Source organism: Clarias gariepinus, chromosome 16 (assembly GCF_024256425.1).
Source record: "Clarias gariepinus isolate MV-2021 ecotype Netherlands chromosome 16, CGAR_prim_01v2, whole genome shotgun sequence".
Taxonomy (NCBI): Eukaryota; Metazoa; Chordata; class Actinopteri; order Siluriformes; family Clariidae; genus Clarias; species Clarias gariepinus.
In genome coordinates, this window is record NC_071115.1 from 14,981,440 (window position 1) to 15,006,695 (window position 25,256).

A 25,256-nucleotide genomic window follows, 5' to 3' on the forward strand; every position below is an offset into this window, starting at 1 on the left:
TCAAGTGACTTACCACCTAGTTCCAAGTTCATGTGCTTTATCACCATTATTGTATCTTTGGGCGTTTTTACATTTGGTCATGGTGATCACTTCCGAGAACACTCGACACTTGACCTCAAAGTCTTGTTCAGTTTGGTCAGTGAGAACACAATCGTTCCAGGCTCGGGAACTGCGGCTTGAAGAGGTGGTCTCGGACACAGGACAGTGTACTCGGACACAGATGGAATCAGATATGGAGGCCTGACTGTACCTGAGCATAGAAATAGGCAGGTACGTCATCAGCGTCGTCACTCTCCTCCAAAAAGGAGGTGCCGGTGATCATTCCAGTCGGACAGGAGCGTCACCTGAGTTTCACCTGCTTAATCAGTAGAACTTGTTTTTCAATAAGGACTTATATCAGGTGGGGCTTTTGCTTGTTTGAAATGGAGCCCTACACATACACCAGCCCTTTTCACAAAAGACTGAAGTGCCCTGAGACATGGCAAACAAGATATAGACGTAACAATCATAGAACATGATCACATTTTTTTAGATGGTCCCTCTTGTGGTGAGGTGGAGAAGTGCCCATGACATGTGACAAATATTTATATCTTTATTTATTTATTATACAGAATTTTTTTTTGTTTAGAGAATTTACAAAAAGTAAGACATCGGAACCTACAGTATAAAATGGCCATGTCCGGCTGATCCAAAACCACTCATTTAACATGCATGTGATGTACAGTATTCTCGACATAAGCCAACTCATGCTCTTGCTGTCTATCATGTAAACATTTAAAGGTAACATTTCAGCTTTATATCTGGAATAAAGTGGAATATGTTAACAGGGCTTGTAATTTTTTTTAATAACAATGTGCATTGATTGTGCAAAGAGGAGTGTAGATGTAAACAGATTATATTGTTCTTCTTAAGCTACTGTTACATGACCGGTGGTTGTTTATAATTATTTAGTTTTGCTCTCTGTGTGAGCTGCAGCTTTCAGAAGAAAAAAAAATGTTGAAGAGCACTATATAAATAAACGAGTCTTTGTTGTTCGTTTTTTGTGCTTTGGTCTCGGATAATGTCAGCATGTCCTGCTAGTCTAAGATCACTCATTTAACATGCATGCACTGTGTTCTCCACCTCATGCTCGCGCTGTTTATCATGTAAACGACCGACTCCGCTGAGACTTATTTGTTTCATCTCGAACAGTTGATGGTCACTGTTTGTCAGGGTAGCAGTTCTATTCTGGATGCCTGGCAACATTATTCATTCAATGTTAATGGCTGCAATCCACTCGAGTCTGTTCTCAGACATGCTAATGCGCTGTTGCAAAACACAGACAGGCTATCCAGGGTTAATTGCTTCAGAGTGATAGGGGGACCTAGACGGATAAGACATCCGAGCCTTGTCCTGAAAAGCTGTGTCAAACAGCGGTGGTGAAAGATCTACATGATTATCGGATGATATTGAAATCTGCCGCCACTCATTCGCGCAAATAGGAACAGGCAATCACATCCTCAGACAAAACCATTAAAGGAGGAAGCAAACTGACGGCTCTGCCTAACGATTTATTTAAGACCTCCATTGTTATCGAGACATGATTTCCTTACTGTTTTTGGCAGCTTCAATCTTCATTCTGCAGCAATTTCGCAGTGATTCTGCTACAGTAAGTAGCACACACACACTGTGATATCACAGCTGACTGGGCTCAGGCACATCAAATTAAACAGCATTATGGCAGTGGGAATAGATTTCAGCTCACGGAACCAAAAGCATTACTTCAAACAGCTACGCCGCCAGAGCCGAGTTTCTCCTAGAGGCAGCGAATAAGAGTTATCGCGATGCTGTGGAGGCTGCGGAACAGGTGGACGACATAACGTATTGTGTAAGAGAGGACGTCCCCAGGAGGGGTACCTATACACACTGGTGCATATAACATGGAGTGGCATCCATGCCTCTAAGACAATCCTATTTTATCATGACCTTCTCCCCTGGGGCTGAATTCCATAAACCAGGCATTCCTTAATAACTCAGCTAGAAGGAACGTGATTTGAAGATGGACGAGGACAGGTGCTATTGCACACATACAGTATGCGTAATATGTGTAATATATATGTATGTGCGGATGAATGTGTAGGAGTCGCCTCCTGATACTCCATGAATACCCCAGGAATCTGAATAAGCTTTGTTGTTTGTTTCCTTGCAAATATACAGCGTACATCCTATTGCAATGCCCATGTCAATATAAGGTTTTCTGAGGAGAATGAGGGAGGAGGAGGAGCAGGAGGAAACATTTTGGTGATGAAAAATGGTTTGAGGTGTTAACATCCTGTCTAACTCAAAAGGCAATAAAGTCCAAACATGTGTTTGATATATTGCATTGTTTGATCTTTCCGGAAACGGGAAGAACACTCTGATGAGCGACCTCAATGTTTCACGTTGCATTATTTTGAAAAAAGTGATGGGGCGAAGAGAAAATGTTTGCTTCATTGTAATGTTTGAAAAAATGATCTGAATACATAACAGCTATATAACTGCGTGTACGAGGGCGAAATGTCGTTGAAGGTCTCGGAGTTATTCCGAGCAACAGGCAGCATTCCAATAATATTCTTTTGGCAAAAAAAGTACATGGAATATTTCGTCAAGGCATTGGTGGCTCAGTGGTCGATCTCTCGTCTGCCATGCGGAAGGTCCGGGTTGGATTCCCAGCCCATGCATAAGATGCAGTGCTGGTCCCAAGCCTGGATAAAATGGGAGGGTTGTGTCAAGAAGGGCGTCTGTAAAACCTGCACGTAAAAAGAACATGGAATATTTAAACCTGCTCTAGAAGTCTAAGGGATGGTCCATTATTATGAGTTATTATGTGTCTAGAGGATTGATTGATTGAGTGGTGCCCTAGATAAGTACATCACAGCATTGATTTTCACCAGCACATTCCAATCATTAACCTCTGTCACTTACTCGAACTCTTTCATAACCTCTGTTATATAACATAAGCCACCCACAAGGACAGAACCGCGGCACCTAGAAATCCTGCTGCGGTTGTGGATGCAGCTAGAAATGATCAAACAGGGCAGCTGGGATATAAAAGGGAGCTTGAAATAAATCTATTCTCTTAGCTGCACTGCCTGACTCTGGAGGAAGAGCCGCGGAGATGGCAGCCGTCAACAGGTCCTTCGCCTCATCTATCAAAGGAGAGAATGCGTTGTTAGTGAGGGAGAGTACACATCACGCTAGGGAAGTGCTGAATGACTGCTGATTTATGGACCGAGACTGACAGTGGCAAGCCGTGCAAGCAGGAACCACTCTCTCCAACACCTGAGCTCAAAAAGAGATGGAGATAGAAGGAAAGTAAGAGAGGATGAGCTTGAGAGAGAGAGAGAGAAAGATAAACAGTGTGTGTCTGAGTAAGTGAGTGAGGGAGGGAGGGAGTGAGTGAAGGGGAAAGATAAAGAGAGAAGGGAAAAAAATCAATCTGGTAAGTCTTAAACACATCCAGATATAAAAAGTGTGGTTTTAATTTTAGACCTGCTACAGAAATCTGAGCATAATAATAATAAAAAAATAAGCAGGTTGGAAAAGTTATGATCACACACACACATGATCCAGAGCAATATACTGTAGGTGGAACCAAGCTTAAAGAGATGCCTGTGGGTCATGCAGAAATGATGAGGAAAGTCAGGCAGCAGACAATGGCCTGATGGGAGATTTATTGGCAGCGGTGATGCCTGGGGGTGAAGCTCATGGGAGACTGTGCTTGTACGCACTGATAGAAAAGGACTAGCAACGCTAATAAAGCAGCAGGATGGAGCCACAGGGCCCAGGGCCAGCTTCTTTAAATGCCTGGGGAGTGTGCTAGTTTGGTATTTGGGTATGTAATACATCTTTACACTGAATCTCAGCAGGGCTTTTTTCGTAGACAAACTGGCACATGAGGAAGTCTGAATTATTGATGTCTGACATGGCGGACTCCCTCATTCGGAGCCCACCGAAACCGAGTGCCTAGTGCTGCAAAAATGAGCCATGCAAATTTAATGACTTAATGATGAACGGAGATATGGAATATATATGATCGTGTCAGTTCTATCTACACGTCTGGCATCTTATTACTTTTTCTGACCCTCCATGGGCTGATTTTATTTATTTATTTATTTTTTTAACTCCAATGTGTGGAAGACGTGGCTGAGTCTACCCTGGGAGCTAAACAACATAAAAAGTTGTTCCCGGATAATTTATGAGCCGTTACATAAAAATTGGGAAGTAAACAATCTTCGCATCGCCGAGCCCTTATCGTCCAATGCAGGGCTCCACTTTTACAACCTAAGCTTTTTACATGTTCTTCATTCAAACAGTGTGTCATCCATAACCAAGCTCATTGTGTTTTTTCAGTCCGGCAAAAGAAGCATCAATACACCAACAATCAGCTTACGTTCAAAGGGATCTTTTATGATTTTACACCTCTTTTGCTTTGTGTATAGAAAAAAAAGTAGATTATGCAATTCACTGGGAAAAAAAATCACTCCATCCAAAAGAGGCCCAAGACTCTATTAAAAACCCATAAATAAGTTCAATTTCAACTTTGTCTTCAAAGTCATTGTGCTCACGCTCTGAAGCCTGGAGTTGTACAGCTTCAAAGATAAATGGTGCGTGTAAACGAGCTAGATGATATGCTTAATGTGTCATAGCACACCTATGTCTGTTGCCTCCGTGACCTTCTTTTTTTAAGAAAGAAACCAAAGCAGATGGTTCGGCACACATTACAGCCTTCTGCTCGTGACGGATCACACAGAAAAATAATAATAATAAAGGTTGTGTTTATGCAACTTGTTTTAAGGCCATGCAATTTCATCAGCCGCTGTGCTAATTGCATGTTCCGCTCATCAGTGGCCTAAAAGAGCAGAGGCTGTCTACTTCATTAATGTACACTGTGCCCTAGCTCAGATTACTTCCCTTCCATGCCGTGTGTGTATGTGTGTGTGAGTGTGTGTGTGTGTGTGTGTGTGTGAGTGTGTGTGAGGTTCATTAATTCCTAGCCTCACCCTGGACCCCCTCTTCTACCTCTTTCAGCCAAAGTCCTTTATATGCGCTGGGATTGCTTTATCTTGGAAACACATTCATTCAAGGTCATAACTCAGAGGTTTCTTATATGAGTAGCGCGGAAAGATTGTAAAGCCTGCCTTTGAGAAAGTGGTACTCTGTTTTACTTTTTTTTTTTTTTTTTTTGCTCTTCAGGAGAGGCTACACTTATTTAGGTTCAAATGAATGACATTAGAGTACCTGCACCATGCACTGGATAAAAAAAAAAACATTCCTATTTCTTCTCTAATTTATTTTGGATGAGATTAATTATGACAGGTTGTCTGGCGTTTATTTCAGCTACCTGACAGCTGAGCTCCTGTACGTTTACTCGAAACGTGTGGTTCACTTCATACGAGATCAAAACTAGAGCGTTTTTTCTTTTTTTCCCTGTTGGATCTCCAGTAAGTGTTGTTAATATTCTTATCATATTTGATAGTGATCCATGAAAATACCTTTAATTCATTCATTTATCTTCAGTAATCGGTTTATCCTCATCAGAGTCCCCGCAGATCCGAAGCCTATCCTGGGAACACCCTGAATAAGATACTACTCCATCACCAGGCATTATGCACAGGCTCATTTACATCTATGAGCAATTTAGCATAGCTAATCTACCTTCTGACAATCTACCTTCTTTTGGAGCTGGAAAGAAACTGGAGAAGCCAGAGGAATACCCACGGAGCTGACAAAAGAATTTGAATGTTAAATATTTTTTATGGCATTACATAAACATTTCCAGGTGTGTTTAATTAATTAACATTTTTAAACTGTTTTTATTATTTTATTTTTACTTTTTACGATAAAAAGGAAAAAAATCAATACATTATCTGTACTACTTTTCTAGGGTGATGGGGAGCCTGGAAACAAGTATTCAGAGGAAAACCACAAAAAAGGGGGAAAACATACAAACTCAGAAACCCTAAAGGTGTGAGGTAACACCACAAAACTCTCACTCTCACCATCCCGTGTACAGGGTCGCGGGGGGACCGGAACCTATCCCAGGAGACTTAGGGCTACTTCGGGGTACCCCCTGGACATCGCAGGGCACACATACACACACATACACATTCACACACTCATTTACACACTAGCCAACATCACATGTGGTTACCCAAAGAAAACCCACAAAGCAAGTGGAGAACATACGAACTCCCAAACCCTGAAGGTGCTTGGTGACACTGCTAATCTCAAGGAGCAGTGTGCTGTCTTAACACTTAATTAGGAGAAGAACCATATTTGGTAACTGGGTCAGTGCCAGTATCAGTTTCTTGAAAAATATTTAAGAAAATAAGCGTTTTTATATTTTTGCACATTCTATGCCTTTAGCGTCATATGTTTAAAAAGAAAATGGTATTTATATATACACTTCTTAAAAAAAAAACATACCTAAATGGGCGAGGAATACTGTAATGCAACGCTCTTGAAATGATAAAAATGAAAACAATAAAAATTGTTTAAAACTTTCCAAAAGTTAAAAAAATGAAGTCCTGAAAAATGTCTTAAAATTTGTCATTTTTTTAATTTTCAATGATTTTGCCTTTAAAGTAAAATCTATCATTAAAAAACACATTTCTACGATTTTAAATAATGAAAAAGAATTTGAGAAAATCTGAACAAATCTCACAAATTGAAATCTTAATAAATGGATGTTAATTTAGAATATATTGAATTATATTATATCGTTGTATTATTATATCAGCACCTTCAGGAATATGAGCACAACATTCCATTCCGTTATTGGTAATGCTGAATTTGACCACTCTGAAAGCAGCTGTAATCTTCACCTTTGGTCTTATTTTACATAAAATCTGCCTTTTTTATTTTTATTTAAATTTAGCAAACATTTATGACCCTCATGAGTTTCCGATTCAAATATTATTGTTAGCTTCCAAACTTCCATAATACAGAAATATTTGTAATAAAGATCTAGATTAGTTAGCCCAGTTATGCTTTATCCTTATGGCTAGTACTTTTCCATCAGAAACTTTGTTAAAGTCATTTCCATAGCTTTATCCTAACAACCCATGCAACGCATTTAAGTCGGCAGCCCACCCCATGATGGCCACATTTTGACTCCCTTTTAAATAACAGTCCTTCACGCAGTTCTAAAAGGATGCTCTCAAACCAGTGTCCAAAGAAATGTTGTGTGAACGTCTGGTTTATTCAAAAGCCCCGTTATCTTGCTTCCCACACAGAGTGTGACTTAATATAACCTATTTTAAATTTCTAAGTTTGGAGCTTATTTTCCATTTGGGGTTTCATTTGTTCTGATTGTGTTCTTGTAGGAAAGGTCTGAGTATTTTTATGCCTCTGACACCAAAAAGGAAAAAGAAAAAAAAAACAGATAGGTGTGTGAAGAAGGATTAAAAGTAGCAGCAATCCTATAGATTTCATATTCCAAGTCATTTTTGTTAGGGGTTTTCTGAAGTGTGTGAAAGACCTTGTGTCAGTTCGTCATTTCTGCGAACTAGCCGAGTTCAACCCCAGGAAGGCAATGATTCAATCCTTAAGTTATGTTGAATGCTGGGTGTCTGTAAGCAAAACAGTCACTATAATTGAAGAAGTTATTAATCTTCTCTCTTATCTGCTCTTGTCTCAGCTGTTTGTTCCCCTCAGGATACAGCCAGTGTCACACAGGAGCTCCAGCATGGTGCTTTTAATGAACAATGAGATGGCCAGCATCAGCTTCTCCACAGGGCCTAACTTTATATTAAATCTCTTATTGATTGCTGTAACTTTGTTATAGGCACAATTAAAGTTTGCCTTGGTGTTGTAAAGGTTGTGGGAACTAGAGCTAGAGTCAACATTAACGTTAACACTTTCGTACCATCTCTAAAGGCTCACTCGCTCATTCATCATCTATACCGCTTTATGTTGTAAACAGGGTCATGGGGGGCCTGGAAACTATCCCAGGAGACTTAGGGCATAAGGTGGGGTACATCCTGGACAGGTGCCAATCCATCACAGGGCACACATATACACACTACAGACAATTTGGTAACCCCAAATGATGAGCAGGCAGTGAAGACGCCATTGAAAGGATGCGCGGAGGACATCTTGCACCATTAAGGCAATGCAGTGTTCCATGGTGGAGCAAGCAGCGTGAATCAGTGTATTGAATCAGTGCATATCTTTTTTTAATCTATCATTCAAAGGGCCTGTCTTTGGACTTTGGGAGGAATTCGGAGGACCCAGAGGAAACCTACCAAACTCCATGCACACAGACCCGAGGTGAGACTCGAACCCAGATCCCTGAAGGCTGTCCTACTTTTATTTATTTATTTATTTTTTATTTTTACCAAAATCATACAAAAAAATACTGTGAATTTCTGAGTACCTTAAAAGGTTAAATTTTGCTTCAGAAAACTCGGTCTGTTAAATCGCTGTTATCTGACCATTACTGGTAAAGCTAAAGAACAGCGAGTTCCTCTTTTTTCTGTATCTTTTGTCTCTTGCGTCAGTTCTGCTTCAATTAGGCTTTTGTTATCCTTCTGAAGCTGTCTTGTGGGATCCTGCTGATGAGTTGTAATAGTCACACTTAAAAGGAAAAAAGACGTTTGTGGAATGATGCCAAATCAATACTTAATAACATAGTAATAAACCTTTCGTAGCTCATAAATGTCTGAAGCAAACCGTAGTGGCAGTTGATTCAGAGACTAGAGAGAAATTGAGAAATTTCAACATCCTGGGCAAAAACAATCACCAAGTGTATGCCTCAATACATGAGATGCAGCAATAAAATCGAAGCATTTTCAAACATGGAGCCTATATCTATCTAGTGCAGGGCACTCATAAAAACAAATAATATAACACGGCATCAAGAACTCCTCTTCCTCCTGAAGTGAAGTAATCTAATGGCCCCTCCGAGGACAAGTTTATTCGCTATTACTCAGCACTATATATTCTTGACTGATCAAGCACTCGTTGCTTGCTAAAGCACATGTAAATGATTTCTATATAATGAGTGTGGTGAGGACAACAAGAAGGTGGGCAGGCAGTGAAGACGCCATTGAAAAGATGCACGGAAGACGTCTCGTACCATTAAGGCGACCCAATATTCCATGGTGGAGCAAGCAATGTGATTGAATCAGTGCTTCTTTTTTTTTATCTATCATTGGATGCACCGTGGTGAAATGGTGTATGGATATTAAAAGGCTGTTGGACTATGACGGGGTGGAAATGGTGGTTATGTTATTTTTTTGCATTTATAAATAAATGCTTTCCCAAACCACATGTGAGCTCTACAAAATGAAATCTAGAAAGTCGAGGGTAAATAAGAAAGGCTTAGGCGCTAGTGTTTAAATACGCTCCCTTTGCATCCTATGCACATCCATCATTAGAATAAGCTGCTTTCCTCCACTGCAAGGTAACACTGTATGTCAGCTCAGAGAGAGATGATGTACACGAACAGGATGAGCCTAAATGGTTAAATCGTGGTACTTTGTAGCACATCAGGCTCATGGTGGTAATTTATTCAAGGGCTCGGAGTGCGCCTTCTTAATGTACAACATTTCTCTGTGTGACATCCATAGAGAGCAGATGGTCAAGAGCCCTTAGGGTCATCGATCGGCGTGTGTACATCGTAGGTCCTTGACCTAACATATAGGCATTAGACGCTTCCAGTAGCGCTGCGCAGTATGCCTAAAAATTTTTATGCGTATATATATAGCTCATTGAGATATATATATATATATACACACACACACATATATATATATTTATATTGATTGATATTGAGTATATTGATTGATATCCAGTGTGGATGTTAGTAACAGTGATCTTGTTTGTATGAATGATGGCAACACCCCGAAGTCCCTATTAAATTAAAGTAAATGCTATATTAAGTTTATGGTTGAATACTAATTAACTCCCAATATATATTATCGTTCTAAGCTGAGTGTTTTTATGCCCTTAAACGAGACAGTTGCGACACGTCACTCGGGACCCTGACATGTGTTGCTACACATTTTGCACACTGGTACTGGCAGTTATTGTTGCTGAGTACCTCTCCAACGAGAACTGCCTGTGGGTCGTTTCCTGAGATGGAGCAGATGGAGCAGATGTAGGTCGCGAGTGAGGACGTGTTGCATATTCCAAGGTGTCAAAGCAGAAAAGGTGACGAAATAAGTTTGTTTTATTACCACTTTTGCACCTGAACACGACAGCTGTTAAATGATTGGATGCTTGCGTGTCACTCATGGCGTGCTCGATTTCCAGGAAATATGATATACGATATAGAGAATAAGTAAGTGAGTGAGTGAGTGAGTTTAAACCTACGCATACCAGTTTGAACCATTATTTACCATTTTTTATGTGGAAATTCTGCCCTTAATTTTAGCATGTTTATGCAATAATCCTTTTTTTCATGAGCTAGCATGAAAAGGGAGAATGCTTGTGATTTGATCAAGCCTTCGGACTTTGTGTACTCATTATGGACTTTCCTGTACATATATTTACATACAGTATAGCTAACATTTTCTCACCTACTCTTGTCTCTCAGTCTGTCTTTCTATGAGTCTGAGAGCGAGAGTGCTAATTTCGTTTTATACAGACTTTAAAAAGGGATTCATGAGAGCTCCACTGAGAAGTAGAAATATTTATCAGTCTGATGATTCATAGGTTCTGTTAGCACCGTGGGGGTTTTATTCCAGTGAGCTGGCATTTTCCGAGTTTCAATCTGCAGCTTGGCTACACAACCGTCTCAGGGACAGTGCTGCGTCTGTGAAGGATGATTTCTCTCCGAAGGGAAATCGGGTCTTTCCACTGAGGTGCACTGTTTGGTAGCAGTGGAGCAAGACCCTGATTCTGGGATATCACATAATTGTGGAAGTGCGAGAGAGTGTGCAGAGAGAAACACAGACCATGTCCATGACCAAGTTTGTGTACAAGCATATGTGAAGTAGGCACACTTTAGACTCTAGAGGGGTGAGATTATCAGAAGAAACATCTGTGCCACATTAGAACAGCAGCCACAGTGGGACATAAACCAAAAGAGCTCCAACACTAATGAGCTGCCTGCATGGAGCTGCAAAAACAAGCTCGAAACCCAAACGTGGTAATCAGACACTTAGCATGGGGCATCTTACTGGGCTTTTGTTCACAGTCTGCGAGGACGATATATGTTATTAATGGATAAAAGAAATTGTACGCTATTGTTATTATTAAGGTGAAACAGAAAAAGCAACAAGTATGGATTTATTGATTTTTTTAAAGTCACAAACCAGAACCGTGTATTTGAAGAGAAGCTGCAAATTCTTCATTTACCTCGTCTCAGGAGCAGCTTTATATCCTTGATTATAGGAATACTTCTTTAGTTCAGTTTCCAAACAAGCCTTCGGAGCTGTATCATTATGCCTCAGAGCTATTCCATTTGTTCTAGTTTATTCTAATTGAAAGCAGAAATTGTGGCTTGATTTTCTCAAGACCAAATAACAGTGTTACGGCTTGACAGGCAGGAGATTGAGATGAAGTTGACTGAACAACTAGCATGTAGGCTATTCATATTATCCGGGTTGATTTGTATTCATCCGGGATGTTTCATCAGCTAATAAAACGGAAGGTGTAATCTTTCTCTTGAATGATTGTCATTTCCGAACCTCTCCCTGACACGGGATGAGAATAGGTAAAGCCCTTTGTGTATGATATATCTCCGCTGGGCCGAGCTCACTATGGAATGTAAAACAGTTAAGCGGACCTCTCTTAAATATCAAATAAAATGGGGTGACATTTTTTGTCTGCCTCAGGAACAAGGTAATCTAATGGATTAACACAAGATTGCCACCTAAATCACTCACTTGCTCATTTTCTATATCGCTTATCCTGCTCAGGGTCACCGGAGGCCTGGAGCGTATCCCAGGGTACTATGGGTGGCAATCCATCGCACGGCACACAAGTACACACTCCCACATTACAGGCAATCAGGTAACACCAATCTGCATGTCTTCGGACTGTGGGAGGAAACCGCAAGACCTGGAGGAATCCGAGCATGGGGAGAACATGCAAACTCCATGCACACGCACACACAGACCTTAGGCGAAACTCAAGCTCTGATCCTATAGGCACAAGGACACAGTGCTAACCGCTATGCCACCATGTCACCCCTCCTAAATCAGGAATCACCAAAAAAACCACACTCGCACAAATTTGTTTTGTACTGAAACAGCTTAATTAATAAAAACCATAAAACAACAAATAAATAATGTATCAAGATGCATGAGGTTAATTATGAGGCTGCTAATGAGGTTACAACTTTACTTTTCAGACACACTCTACTGCCACAGCTAGATATCCCATGACCTCTAAACGGTGAGTCTTTTATCCCATAAATAAAGTAATCATACACTGTTCATATCTCATTCTGCCACATCCTGAAAGTTGAGTTATGCCTCAGAAGTGATCCTCTGCTGGATTGAATATCGACCAGTGATCTTTATGACTTCATGACTATATTTGTGTGACGGTCTGCAAAAGCAAGAGTTTAGCAAACAGAACAGAACAGACTGAAGTAATCACTGATTATTTCACCATATGATCTTTAAATCCTCTAGCATTTGCCTCAGGTGATGAGACAGAGACTGATGTTAATGATTTCAAATTTGGCAGTCATGGTCTTTTTTCTTCTTTCTTAAATATATCGGGTTATGAATAAAAAGATCAGTGAATCAAACTGTATTTTACTCAAGCCAGAATAAAAAGTTAAAATAAGGTTTTCTCATTCTTTTGGAAATGACATATTTTGTTTCTACAAAGTCTGTAGTTTTCAAACAGATACATTGTATATTACATTAAATGTAAACAAAAAATCTCGCATGATTGATCTTTTTTACATAAAAAAACAGCTACTTAAACAGGGTTACAGTACGTGTAGACTTTTTAAAGTTTATCCACTGTATCTAAATTCAATCATGGTTTCAGATATACAGGTACTTTACTTATTCAATTTAATAAAAAGTATGTACTTATATTGTTTTTTGAAGTATGTCCTAATATTACTTCGAAGCATGCAATTTTAGATGCTGCCAAGAAGAGAGGCAAGCATGACAGAGTGGGGTACTCTGCAGGCGCACACACGTGGCGCAGGCCACCGCCAGCAACATATTGCCTCATTAACAGATAGGCATCTCCTTGAGGAAACCAGGACAGGGACACAATGCCACCGTTTTCCCCTACAGAACCATCTGAGGTCCTGCCTCTAATGGGCAGTATCAATTCAAGCCACATCCTCATACCTCACAGCAACCATATCGGCTTTGTTTCCAACCAGAAGCACGCTTATTGGTTGCGTTTTCTTCCCCAGACATGAACAGATGTTGAGGCTATTGGGGGTGGAACAAACAGTTTGCTTTTTGAAACTCGTTCTTATTCAAAAGTCCTCTTTTTGTAAACCCTATGCTCTCTGTCTTTCGTCATTTAGAATTATAGTGCTGCTATCTAGAAGCTGAAAATGCTGTACACATTGCTGATATCTTCTCTTGTAATCATGATGAAAATGATGACCGTGACTCATCACTGCCACTATCAACAGTACTCCTATTTTTCCGAAGTATGAGGGAAATAATTATCTTTTTTTATGTTATTTTATCAGTCTTCTTTGCCTGATTCAAACGACTTTTTGAATGTGACCCACACAGTGGCACAGATATATGAGTTGTGACTATGCCTGGTAATCGAGCTATTCAGAATTCAAAACCAGATTTGAGCTCTCAGGATCAAAGCAGGAACTGAGTGTGTGAGTTTCTGAGAAGGAGTTACTAATATCGCCGGGGGAAAAATTCAAATCTCTCTGTCCCTCCACTGACAAAATCTACCTTGCACTCTTAAATTTTAATGTTCCCTTTTTTTGGGTGGAAAATATCTTCTAAAGAAATGCGTTACTTCAGTGAAACTCAATTTCCTGGATTAACAGATTTTCAAGTTATATTTAGATAACACTTACCTTGAAGCTTCCAATAGAGGAAGAACGTTTTATGCTTTCGAATAAAGCCTTAATCACATAGACTAGATTTACAGTATGATTTCACAATGTATGTTACTGTGAGTAGACTGTTTATTTAAAGACTGGATTCTAGTTCTTTTAGGGCAAGTGATATATAGGACATTTATTGGAAAATACTACTGTATGCACTTTTGTTTAAGCAACCTTAGCTTACGATTCAGTCCTCAGGGACTTGCAGGGAGACTGCATCTTTTTTTTTTTTTTTGGTTTGTTTATTTTTCCTAGTGTTTCATCTCTTAACATACTAGAGCAAGGTCAGTATTCTATAGCTCTTATTACCTGGCTGAGGTGTGTAGACGCTGGGACAGATTAAATATAAAGACTATCTGGGGGTCTTTAAGAACTGCATTGGGAAACACTGAGAAAGTATTGACCTGAATTAAGTACACTCTGAGCACAATTATGTAGGCTACAGTTTAGGCCAGGCATTAGTCTGAGGTGATGTATGTACCCCCTTGGAAAAAACATTGCTTGTGTATTGTTTGGATGGTTTAAGCTTTTATAACGGGTTTTACCGGAACCCTTCTCTAAATGGGAACTCTCAGCTGTATGTTACCATCAAAAATACTTTCAGTTCAGACGAAAGGTGTTTTTTGTAAGAGTGTAAAGACTCAGTTCCAAAATGGTCCTGGTGTTAAATTTGCACTTAAAATTCATCATACAGTGGCAAGAATAAATAAGTAAACTATTTGCAATTTTATGGTTTTCTGCATAAAGTGGTCATGAAATTCATTAATTTCTTCATCTTCTAGTCTGCTTATTTATACAGTACATTGGTGTTATAAGTTGGCATCTGAGTAATAGAACAAATCAACATGGTTTTTGCCTGTTAGTTTGTTTGTGCACACATCATGTAAAAACTACTAAACGAATTTTAATAGGGTTTCACAGGTGTATTTGACCAAGTTTAAGGTAACATATAGGCGTTGTTTTTATCGCAATCGGCCATGGAAATAGACGATAAACTACTTTGAAATTTAAATGGAAAACGTCCTTATAACATCGAAAATAAATTAACCTTGAAATCATTAGCTCATCTCAAAATTTAACAGATGGCGCTGGACATTTTTAATATGCGCTTATGAGTGTGCAATTTAAATCTACTTAATAAACGTGATCTTACATCCTTATTCCGCTCCCCTCACGATAACGCATAAAAACTTTATTTCATTCCAAAATTCAACAGATGGTACTGTACATTTTTAAAAACATGCTTATAGGTGTGCAGTTTAATTCCACAAGAACAAAGATGCGGGCAAAACTAATCGTGTGTATGGTCACAGGATGCCAGGAGCCTATCCCAGGAATTTTCGGGGACAAGGCGAGGTACATCCTGGACATGGTGCCAATCAATCGCAGGGCACATATGCTCACACACTCATTCACACACTACATGATGTGTGCACTACAGGCAGTTTAGGAACTTTAGACTTATTTGCATGTCTTCGGACTGTTGGAGGAAACCATAGTACTGGGAAAAAAAACAAAGATTTGGTACTGTGGTTACTCTCCATAGATGTGGCCATCCAGTCGAGATCACGACCAAGGCACACACAGGAGCAGCTTTCTGCTTTATGAAGTAATAAAGAATCCTAAAGTAACAACTAAAATCTTGCTGGACTTATTTAAGCTTATCATCTCTGTTCATGAGTCAACCATATGGAACAGGCAGGGTATCGACGGCAGGACACCATGGAGGAAGCCATTGCGCTTCATAAAACATCACAGCATGCCTTATGTATGTCAAAGACCACCTTGACACTCCAAAATACTCCTGGGAGACAAAGATATAACTGTTTGGGAAGAACACAGAGCACTACATATGGTGTAAAAATAGAACCGCATATCAGCATCCCCACAGTGAAATACGGTGGCGGGAGCATCATGAATTTTGGCACGGACAGCTTGCCATTGTGGAGGGGAAAATTAATTCCCAGGTTTATCAAGGAATCCTACAGTATAATGTCAGGGTGGCTGTCTGCAAACTGATGCTCAGGAAAAGTTGGGTGATGCAGCAGGACAATAACTCTAAAGATTGAAGTAAATTGCCTACAGAATGGCTTCAGAGACACAAAATCTGCCTTTAGAGCGGCCCAGTCAGGGCCTATACCTCAGCCCAATAGAGATGCTGTGGAATGACCTCAAGGGAGCCATTCACACCAGATGTCTTAAGGATACGGCTGATCTGAAGCAGTTCTGTACAGAAGAATGGTCTAAAAATTGTGTGGGTCTAATCCACAGTTATTGGAAGTGCTTGCTTGAGGTTATCGCTGCCAAAGGTGGTTTAGTTAATAAAGACAGGAAATATGATTGGTTTTTTTTCTATCAGCTTAGAAATATTGTGATTGGTTACATTTGTGACTTTGTTAAAAATAAGATTTATGCAGAAAATCAGGTAATTGCAAATTTCTCACTTACTTTAACTATACATACTACCTTTTGAATAAAAACAGATTAACTTTTTTAAATCTAAGAATATAGATTAGCAGCTAGACAAACTAATTGAGACTAAAAAAAAAAAAAAAAAAAAAGCCAACAACCAAGAACTGGCCACCTTGGTAGGAAGGAAGATAGAACATTTACCTAGGCAGGTTGCTAACAAATATCTTTGCTTGTTATGTTTGTGTGTTGAACCAAATGAAGTGTGAGGGAAGCTATAGTGCATCAAACTTTGCTATTTTTAGTTAATTAGCAGATAAGCCAAATGGGAAACTGGAGAGCAATTAAATAAAGCACAACAAAGTGTAAACAATGAAAGAAAAAAGAGCGTTCTGAATAATGATTCAGTCGCATGTCCAGATTTCTAGACATGCTCTAAATAGGGCAAAGTATGTAGCAGCACCCAATTATATATTGAGAAAAGTGTGTTTGAAGAATATTTGATTTGTTCTTTGGTATAAAATAATGGTTTCCTGCAGGTATTTGGGTTTCCTCCAACAGTCCAAAGACATGCAGTGTAGACTGTTTGACATTTCCAATCAGAATATAAATAAGTGCGTGTGTGTGTGTGTCTGTGTATATGTGTTCTTGTGCCCTGCAATAGGTTGGCACCCCATCCAGGAGGTTCTGAATTCCCTGGGATATGCTTCAGGCACTCGGTGGCCCTACACAAGAAAAGTGGTACAGAAAATATAGTGACAATAATCCACTGGCCTTCTGATTGTTTTATAATTTCTAATACTGGAGGATTTGGTCAATGTCATTATATTCACTCAGCGTCAGCAAGACGCTATTAACTGCATTATTCGTTCAAATCAGAAATGAAGTGTCGGAATGGTGGCTTAGTGGTTAGCCCTGTTGCCTTGCACCTCCAGGGTCAGGGTTTGATTCCCACTTCGTGTGCCCTGTGATAGACTGGCACATCTTGAGTCCTAAGTCTCCTGGGATAGCGGTATAGATGATGAGTGAATGAATGAGTGAGAGAAAGCATCTGGCCACCTGTTATTTAATCTTTAGGACATTTGTAAATTGTATGCCTGTATAAATTCTGCACGTGCTTTGTTTTAAACAAGTAATGAACGCACTTTAAACGCTAAGTAGGCGACATTTGTGCAATATGTCTCAATGCAGGCAAACACTCCCCCAGGGTATTCCAGACAGCCCATATTCTGTATTTCATCTATTCGAGGTAGTAAGCACACCTCTGCGCTAAGACGTGCATGTGCAGTGCTCAAGGTGAGGGTCACGCACTTCGGCCACGCGCCGCACGGTGGCGATCCTATTCCAGCGCCGGTTGCATCACTCATTCACCCGCAGCCGCACAATTACTCGTGGCTGAGCTGAGCTGAGGGTGCACAGCGAACCGGTGCAGGGAATGCATACACCCAAAGCGAACGGGGGATCGCCCTTGTTTTCCTTCATTCAGTTGTAGCCGGTGATCCTCCAACCGCCATCTCGGGCTCGCGGACGCGCTCGCGGAGGGGAATGGAATCTCGCGCGCGGCGCGACACAACTTGCCCTAAGACGGCTTAACGTTGATCGAAACGAACTCCTTTTTCAGCAACTTTAAGACGGGAAACGGGATACTACCATTTATGTTAGATTAATTCTCAAACTCGCCTCGTTCTGACAGACTGAGCGCGCGCGTCTGTGACGCACCGCATCTCTCAGAGCGCGCGCGGAGGGGGAAAAAGTCTGACTGACTTCCGAGCAACACGTACTCTCTCTTTCTCTCTCTCTCTCTGTCTCTTTCCTTCTTTCCCCCTTCTCTCTCTCTCTCAGAGTCTCGGAGGGAAAATGTCCGGCTGTTTGTTCCCCCTGAAGCGCGGGGTCGGCTGGATGCTGCTGCTGCTGCTTTCCGTTACCCCCCTCACACACACACAAGGTAAGGACGCGGGGTGTTTGTGTTTTCCTTTCAATCTGGAAACGACTTTGTAGAATTTTCCTTCTTATTTCTTTCCAAACCTTCACTCCATCCCTCGTTAGGAGTCGCCTCAGGGGGATGGGACGCTCTCAGCGACATTAGCGACGTTATTTTTCAAGCAAATCTGTCAAGACTGTGAAATAAAGGTGTGTTATGTTTGGATAGAGGATATCGAGTCTTTTCCAACGAGTGAACCGAGTGTTCGTGTTTAAATCCAGAACATTCTCACTTTTATTTGATTTTTTTTTTTTTAAACAGGGAAATTTTTCAGTTATACTGTGGCCGTTTTATTTCCTTTTTTAAATGTATCTGTTAAGTTGAAGCACTTGATAGGAAATCACTGACCCATCTGTTGCTGTGTAAGTTCAGTCTGTCAGCTCACCTCTAGCCTATTCATCAGTGAGGGGAAGGAAAGTGCCTCAGGACCACTACTGACCATTCTCAGCACAGCACTGACATGATAGTGAGTGATCAGGACAAACTGTGCACTAACTGTATATACTGTATATCTACGGCATGGACCGACAAGGTAGGTTTGTTCATTAAAGTGGCCAACAAGTGTCAAAAAAACAAAAAACAAACCCTGAGTGCTCTTACTCCTTACGCATTCCTATCAGTCAGAATCAGAATCATGTTTTATTCGCCAAGCGTGGTGACACAAACAAGGAATTTGATTCCGGCTGTTTGTGGCTCTCAAAGTACACACCAACATAGACACTGTACGTTTTTTCATACAAAAAAAAGTGTTCAGGTTAAATAAGGACAAAGATTTAAAAATCCTGAGTATGTAACAGATGTACATATAGTGTACAAAAAGTGAGTGTGAAAGGTAGTGCAAGATACCTCAGTGTGCATCACATATTGTAATATGTACAGTAGTGCAGATATTAAGTGGGAGGGATGTGCAGTAGGATGTAAGAAGTATGTTTGTAATCTAACACAATTTCCATTCGTATTAAAAAGCACCAGAACCAGTACACACACTACCATGTCATCATGGTTGTCCCTCCAATGGCTTTTTTTCCCCTGATAAATATATATTTTTTTGTTTTTTGCAAAAACCAGGAGTACAGTTGATTTTTACAGTTGATACTATATCTACCAAACAACCTAATTGGCTACTTAATAAAAAAAACTATTATAGTATATACTATGCGTGTATATGCAATACTGAATGAGCATACAGTTTGCACACATTTAGTTCAAGCTCGGGGTTGGCTTGTTGTATCCACTGATTACTTCAGTTATAATCGCAGATTAATTAGAGGCAATTCACCAAGATTTTTCCCAGTTGTAATTTAAAATATGTTTATTTTTTTAATTTTTTTTACATTTTATCATGGACAATCAACAAGCTCACTGTGATTTCAAATATTCCCAGTTGGGCTTGAAACCACACAGTCTGGCAGTACCCTCTATGCTTCCTGGAGTTTTCTGAATCATAGCTGGTACAGTACATGCTCAAGTGGCACATTACACCATACTGCTTGTTGACTCACCGCACAGCATTTTCTCATTCTTTAGGTCCTTGTGAGAGACAGCTGCCATTCATGTGCCAGTAAAGCAGCAGTTTGACCGCTGAAGATTGAGCTGCTGTCATGTTTCTGGATCAGAAATTGCAGCGATGGCCATTTTTTTTTCTTTTTTAGCAAACCAAATGACTCTACGTGTTGGTCTTTGGGAAATTTGACCTTTCGACATGTTTTGCTTTGTCAACGGCTTCCCTTAGCTGCTATAAAAATCATCCAGCTGTCCTCAGGCAGATGGTTGATATACAGTCCAGTGATCCATTTTGTTCGATGTGCCTCAAAGTACAGGTCTCGGTGATTCATTAGCTGCAAAGTGGCTTGGATCTGGTATTGTGCATTTGATAATGGCAACGCTCTAAGCATCGCTTTGCTGAAAGCAGCATAATTCTACAGCTCCTTGTCTTGGAAGAAGTCACACTATTATCCAAAGTCTGCCAGGCTTAAAGGAGAATCACTCAGACATACCTCATTGTATATGGCACAATGGCACGCCACTTATTAGAACTCTTACTCTGGTTGTGTCGGTTAAAAAAAAAACTGCTCAGTGTTTGTTTAGAATCTTTAACATTTTTCCGTATTGATTGTCTTGCCCTCAGTATGCTTGAATGGCTTAGAGGAAGCATGAATAAGTGTTTAAAAGGCCACCACCCTCAAGTCAGTCAATGACCAGAGAGTGAACATGCTCTCACTGCCACTTTGTGCTGATAAGCAATTATGGGAATCCACTTGGGGGCTCCTGAGAGGTGTGAGACTGCACAGGTAACTTCGACACCCTCTCAGAAGGGGGTCCCACCAGGAACAGAGCCAAAAAGTGGCATAATTGTTTGTGGAAGGTGGTTCCATAGCCACCAGTTTCTTAGTTTCATACACACACACACACACTCTCTCTCTCTCTCTCTCTCTCTCTCTCTCCTCAGAAAGCTGGGGTATTTATTCTGGGCCTGCTCGCTAATGAGCGTCCATGCCACTGCCTCGCTGTGGTAAATAGAATGGGCTCAGTCATCCTCGCAGAGTGTCTGGAGCTCAGAGGGTTGCATAAATTAGGGGCGTGTGAAAGCTGAGCGGGTCCCTGGGGAAGCTGAGGTGTCTTGTGTTTGTGTCATTTTTTCCCCCTTATTGAGAGGCAAATACACTTCTCCTGCTGCATTAACAGTTTGCCACGCTTTAATTCAAACAGGGGGACCTGACAGAGTCCACACAGGAACCAACAGTATGGCACACATGCCAGCTTATTTTATATTCATTTCCATGCCTTTCTGGAAAAAAAGAAAATAAAATCTCTAATATCACGATTTTTGACTTGTGAAAGAAAAAATCAGATAGAGGTCAAGTGGTGGTGAAGAGCTCGGAATAAATTTCTGCAGCTTAGTTCAATATGATTGTGTAAGTATGGGTGTGCATATCCCTGTGATGTGTTTTTGGAAAAATGACATTTTGCCGGTCCAAAATTTAAATTTTCAGTGACATCTTCCTGACATTTCACAATCATTAAATCTTGTGATTATATTTGATAATCCTGGCATTGCTTAAAAAAAGGAATTAATTTGATATACTTAAATCCTTACATGATTAAAAACATTCTGTTCTGCAGCTCGTTTAAGATCCCTTACAAGTGCGAACACACAAATTAACAAAGCATGTGCGTATACTGTCTGTCAAGACGTTGCATTGGTCTGTGCATAAAAAGTCAGAATAACACAAGTTTGGCATTTGCTTCGAGTTTATTATTATTTTTTTTACAGTGTCTGACAGACACCCCTGCCAGTTCTGGTTTTGATGTCCCATAAGTGTTGTAATGAGCAGGGAGGGATATGGTACTCCCTTATCCCTCCCATTGCAATACCATAATTATGCACGCGCACACACGGTCTTTGTGGCATATTTATCAGCATGCAGCGTGACACTTATTTAATTACACATCTCCAAGGCTGGGTTTCCGAATGGGAACAGATGCCTAGTGACTTTTCAAGAAAAAAAAAACATCTGTTTCCAACTGCTCTGATGTCCGGGGTGAATCCGGATGAAGCCTAAGCCCTGCTGTCCCTGCTGTGCCAGTGTCTAAGCAGTAGCTGTGTCTCACCAGCCGGTGCACTGTTGAACTGGGTCTACTGCCACACTCTTGCACCGTGCATTCATCCAATCTGAGTGCTATGGTTGGTCAAGAGATGAGTGGATTTGTCTGGAAATCATGTACACTGGTCATCCACATATATAGCTGTGTAGATGCAATGTCAAAGGCTTTTCTTTGTTTTGGGTTTAGGTTAATTTGCCGGAGGATCGATAACAGTCTGATAGGAGAGCGAATGTCGACCTCTGCAGGGGCGCAGATTCTGCTTCAGGATGGCTTTTAACCGACTCACTCAAGCGGCAAAACTGTGTTTGTGGTTCAGAATGGGAGTATAATCAGATTAGGTTGAAGTTTAGGCCTTGACAAACAAGGCCCTGCCTGGTAATTGCCATAAGCTGCAGGGGTATGACTGTCAGTGTGGATGTGGGGCAGAATGTGCCATGTCTAGCACCGAGGCCATGACACAATGCCATGTAATGTCACCCCCAAGGAGATCTGACTCTTTGCCCACGCAGCCTCTGTGCTGCCATGCTGTGAAAAAAAGCCTATTCCATTATTTCACTGTTTACGACGGCTGCCGGCTCAAATTTACCCATTTGCCATGCGGATTTAGTCAATTCTCCCGCAACCCAGTTAAAAAAAATCCCCTGTCTGAAACAGATAGCATATTAAAGTCTGTTACTGCTTGATGTGATCAAAATCATTTCGGATGTGTGAGTAAAATGATTCATTTGATGTAATGTGATAGGCTGGAAAAGAAATGAAGGAAGGAAAAAAAGAAGTATGAAGAATAGAAAACGAAAGCAGAGAGATAGTGTCTGCGTCTAGATTAAATACTTGATGAAGGGTGTGCCAATAATAAAATTCTTTATTCCACAAAAAACACGCTACTTCAAGGGTAATTTAAATCAAAGTCACAACGTGAGTTTTCCTCCCGTGTTTGGTTGTTTACTGACGGGAGGCAGAAAACCCCTAGGGTGTAATAGGCTTAATAAATGTTCTACATGTGAACTTGCTTTGGGGGGGGGAAGTCATGGCAAATTACAATAAAACTAGCGGGATGTAATTTGTACATTGTTGCCAAACTGTAAATAGAGTTTAAAATGAGTGTGTTGGCGAATCGGATGCAATAAAGCAAAATATTTCGAAGAGAAAGACTGTGTTGGGAGAGTTCTCATAGGGTTAGGGGTTGGTGCTCAGCCAAACCAGGCTGTTCTTTAGAAGAGACCTTGTTCGCTGATTTTGTACAGAGCTTAGGCAGAACCGTCTTGGAATGGTTCAACTGCAGGTAAAAAGGGAAAAAATTGGAAATACGGTGAAATTGTGACTATGTCATTTGCTCAGTGCATGCAGGCTTGTTCAGCCCCTGGGCTCTTCAGTGTAAACATTTAAAGAACAGAACGCATCAGCTGAAAGAAAACCGCAATGAGAAACAAAGCCTGCTACAGCTCCTCTCTCATTCAGCCTCCTTCCCTGGAGATGCTCTGAGCTTATTCTTGTCTTGTGAATAAAGCACCAAAAAAGGCGCAGGCAAAAAAGACATAATGATACAGCCACTGACAGAGAGATTGAAAAAGATGGGGGACAAAGCCGTAGAGGGAGACAGTTTCGTTGTTGCCCCTCCACCCCCCCCCCTTTTTTCACATGTGTAAAAAAAACAAAACAACGACACCCAGTTTTCTAGTAAAACTATGTAACTGCTTTTAAAACACACTTTTTAATCCTTTATGTAAAAATATATATTTTCATTAGAACTATCAGAATGAAGGATACTCTACCACATCTCTAGGGGTGTAATGACATACTTAGGTCATGATTTGATTTGATCTGATTTACCATACTGGCTTCACAATTCGATTATATTTAACTCAATTTTAATCAGGCAAAATTATGACTGAAAAGTAGGGATGCATCGATTGATTGGGCTATGGTCAGAATCAGACGTTTTTTCAGCTTAATTGGCCATGACCGGTATTCAGCCGATATCTTATATAGCCCTAGATATAACCGAGTCCGTGCTAATCGCACATGCACTTACAAGTGGCACAACAGAAATGCATTTGCTATTTCATGCAGCAATTGTGAGTTTGACTTATTCTATAGCCATCTATAGCCAGAAGCTAGGAGAAATCAGTGCAAGTTTCATGTCACACGTAGCGGCACGAGCCAATCATGTGCGTCTGCATTTTATTACTGCTTTCTAATGGGTCATGTTCAGCAGTTTTTGAAGCTTGTGTCTCAGATGAGGCTTTCTCTGGTGATTTTTTTTTTTTTTTATATTTGCACAAAAAAAAACTTTAATTTTAGTCATGTTACTTTTGTGCAGTTTTGAAAAAAAAAGTTATTAATTATTTAATGTTTTATTATACACATATAATTAAATTTTTCATTAAAGTAACAAAATTGCTTTGTGTGCTGTCAATTGCAAAAAGTTCTTTGCGAATAAAGAAACTTAGATAAAAACTAGTTTTACAGTTCAGATTTTGTTTAAAAACTTGAATTATTATCAGCCAAGAAAATTGAAATCAGTGCATCTTTACTAAAAGGGCTCCTTTTTTATTTCTTAAATCATAAACAGTGCAAAATAATGTGCATTCATGCCTGTATTAAAGGGAAACAGTAACAATATTTCGTTGACAGAAAAATGAGGTGAATGAACGCAAATAAAAGTTGCTATATTCAATTTATGTGTGTGTAGCAGTAATATTGATTTTGTTGTTTATGTCAGTATAAAATGACAGACCAATTAATGTTTAAACGCCCTTGAACACTGAATCTTTAAAGGAACTTGAACTTTACCATAATATTCATTTCTCATTATTTTAAACTACTGTATTTGGTAAAACTCACATTTTCATAAAAAAAAAATCATCAAACAAATAATAAAATTTTCCCAATAATAGAACAAAACACATCATTTTCAATCAACCATCACTGCAATATTATTTTCTTATGACTAATCACACTGTTCATAGCATGAGCCTTGTTTATAGTCATTTTTAGGCATTAGTCTTTTGTTTTAAAGCAATAAAGCAAGCCAAGTTGCCCCATGTAACAAATAAGGCAACGTTAATTAGCATACTGTTAATAATAATTAGCTTGTGAGTTGGCTTGTAGTCAACTGGCAAGTCCAGAGTAAGTATTTACATGGATAAGCAAATTAAAGTATGTTAATGGTTTTGTATTCTGCAAGTAAACAATACAGAAAAGCGACAAACAAATTTTCTATAATGGTACCTA

At 40.0% G+C, this 25,256-nt stretch overlaps 1 protein-coding gene across 3 annotated transcripts in view; it reads left to right on the forward strand.

Moving 5' to 3' along the window:
- Positions 1-17,867: 17,867 nt before the first annotated feature.
- The window catches only part of sdk2a (sidekick cell adhesion molecule 2a), a 191,424-nt gene continuing 184,035 nt past the window's right edge, over positions 17,868-25,256 (forward strand). For all 3 annotated transcript variants that reach the window (XM_053514940.1, XM_053514941.1, XM_053514942.1), the window contains exon 1: positions 17,868-18,380. In XM_053514940.1, coding sequence (XP_053370915.1) covers positions 18,293-18,380 — 88 coding nt within the window. In that variant the 5' untranslated portion in view covers positions 17,868-18,292. The remainder of the gene's footprint in view (positions 18,381-25,256) is intronic.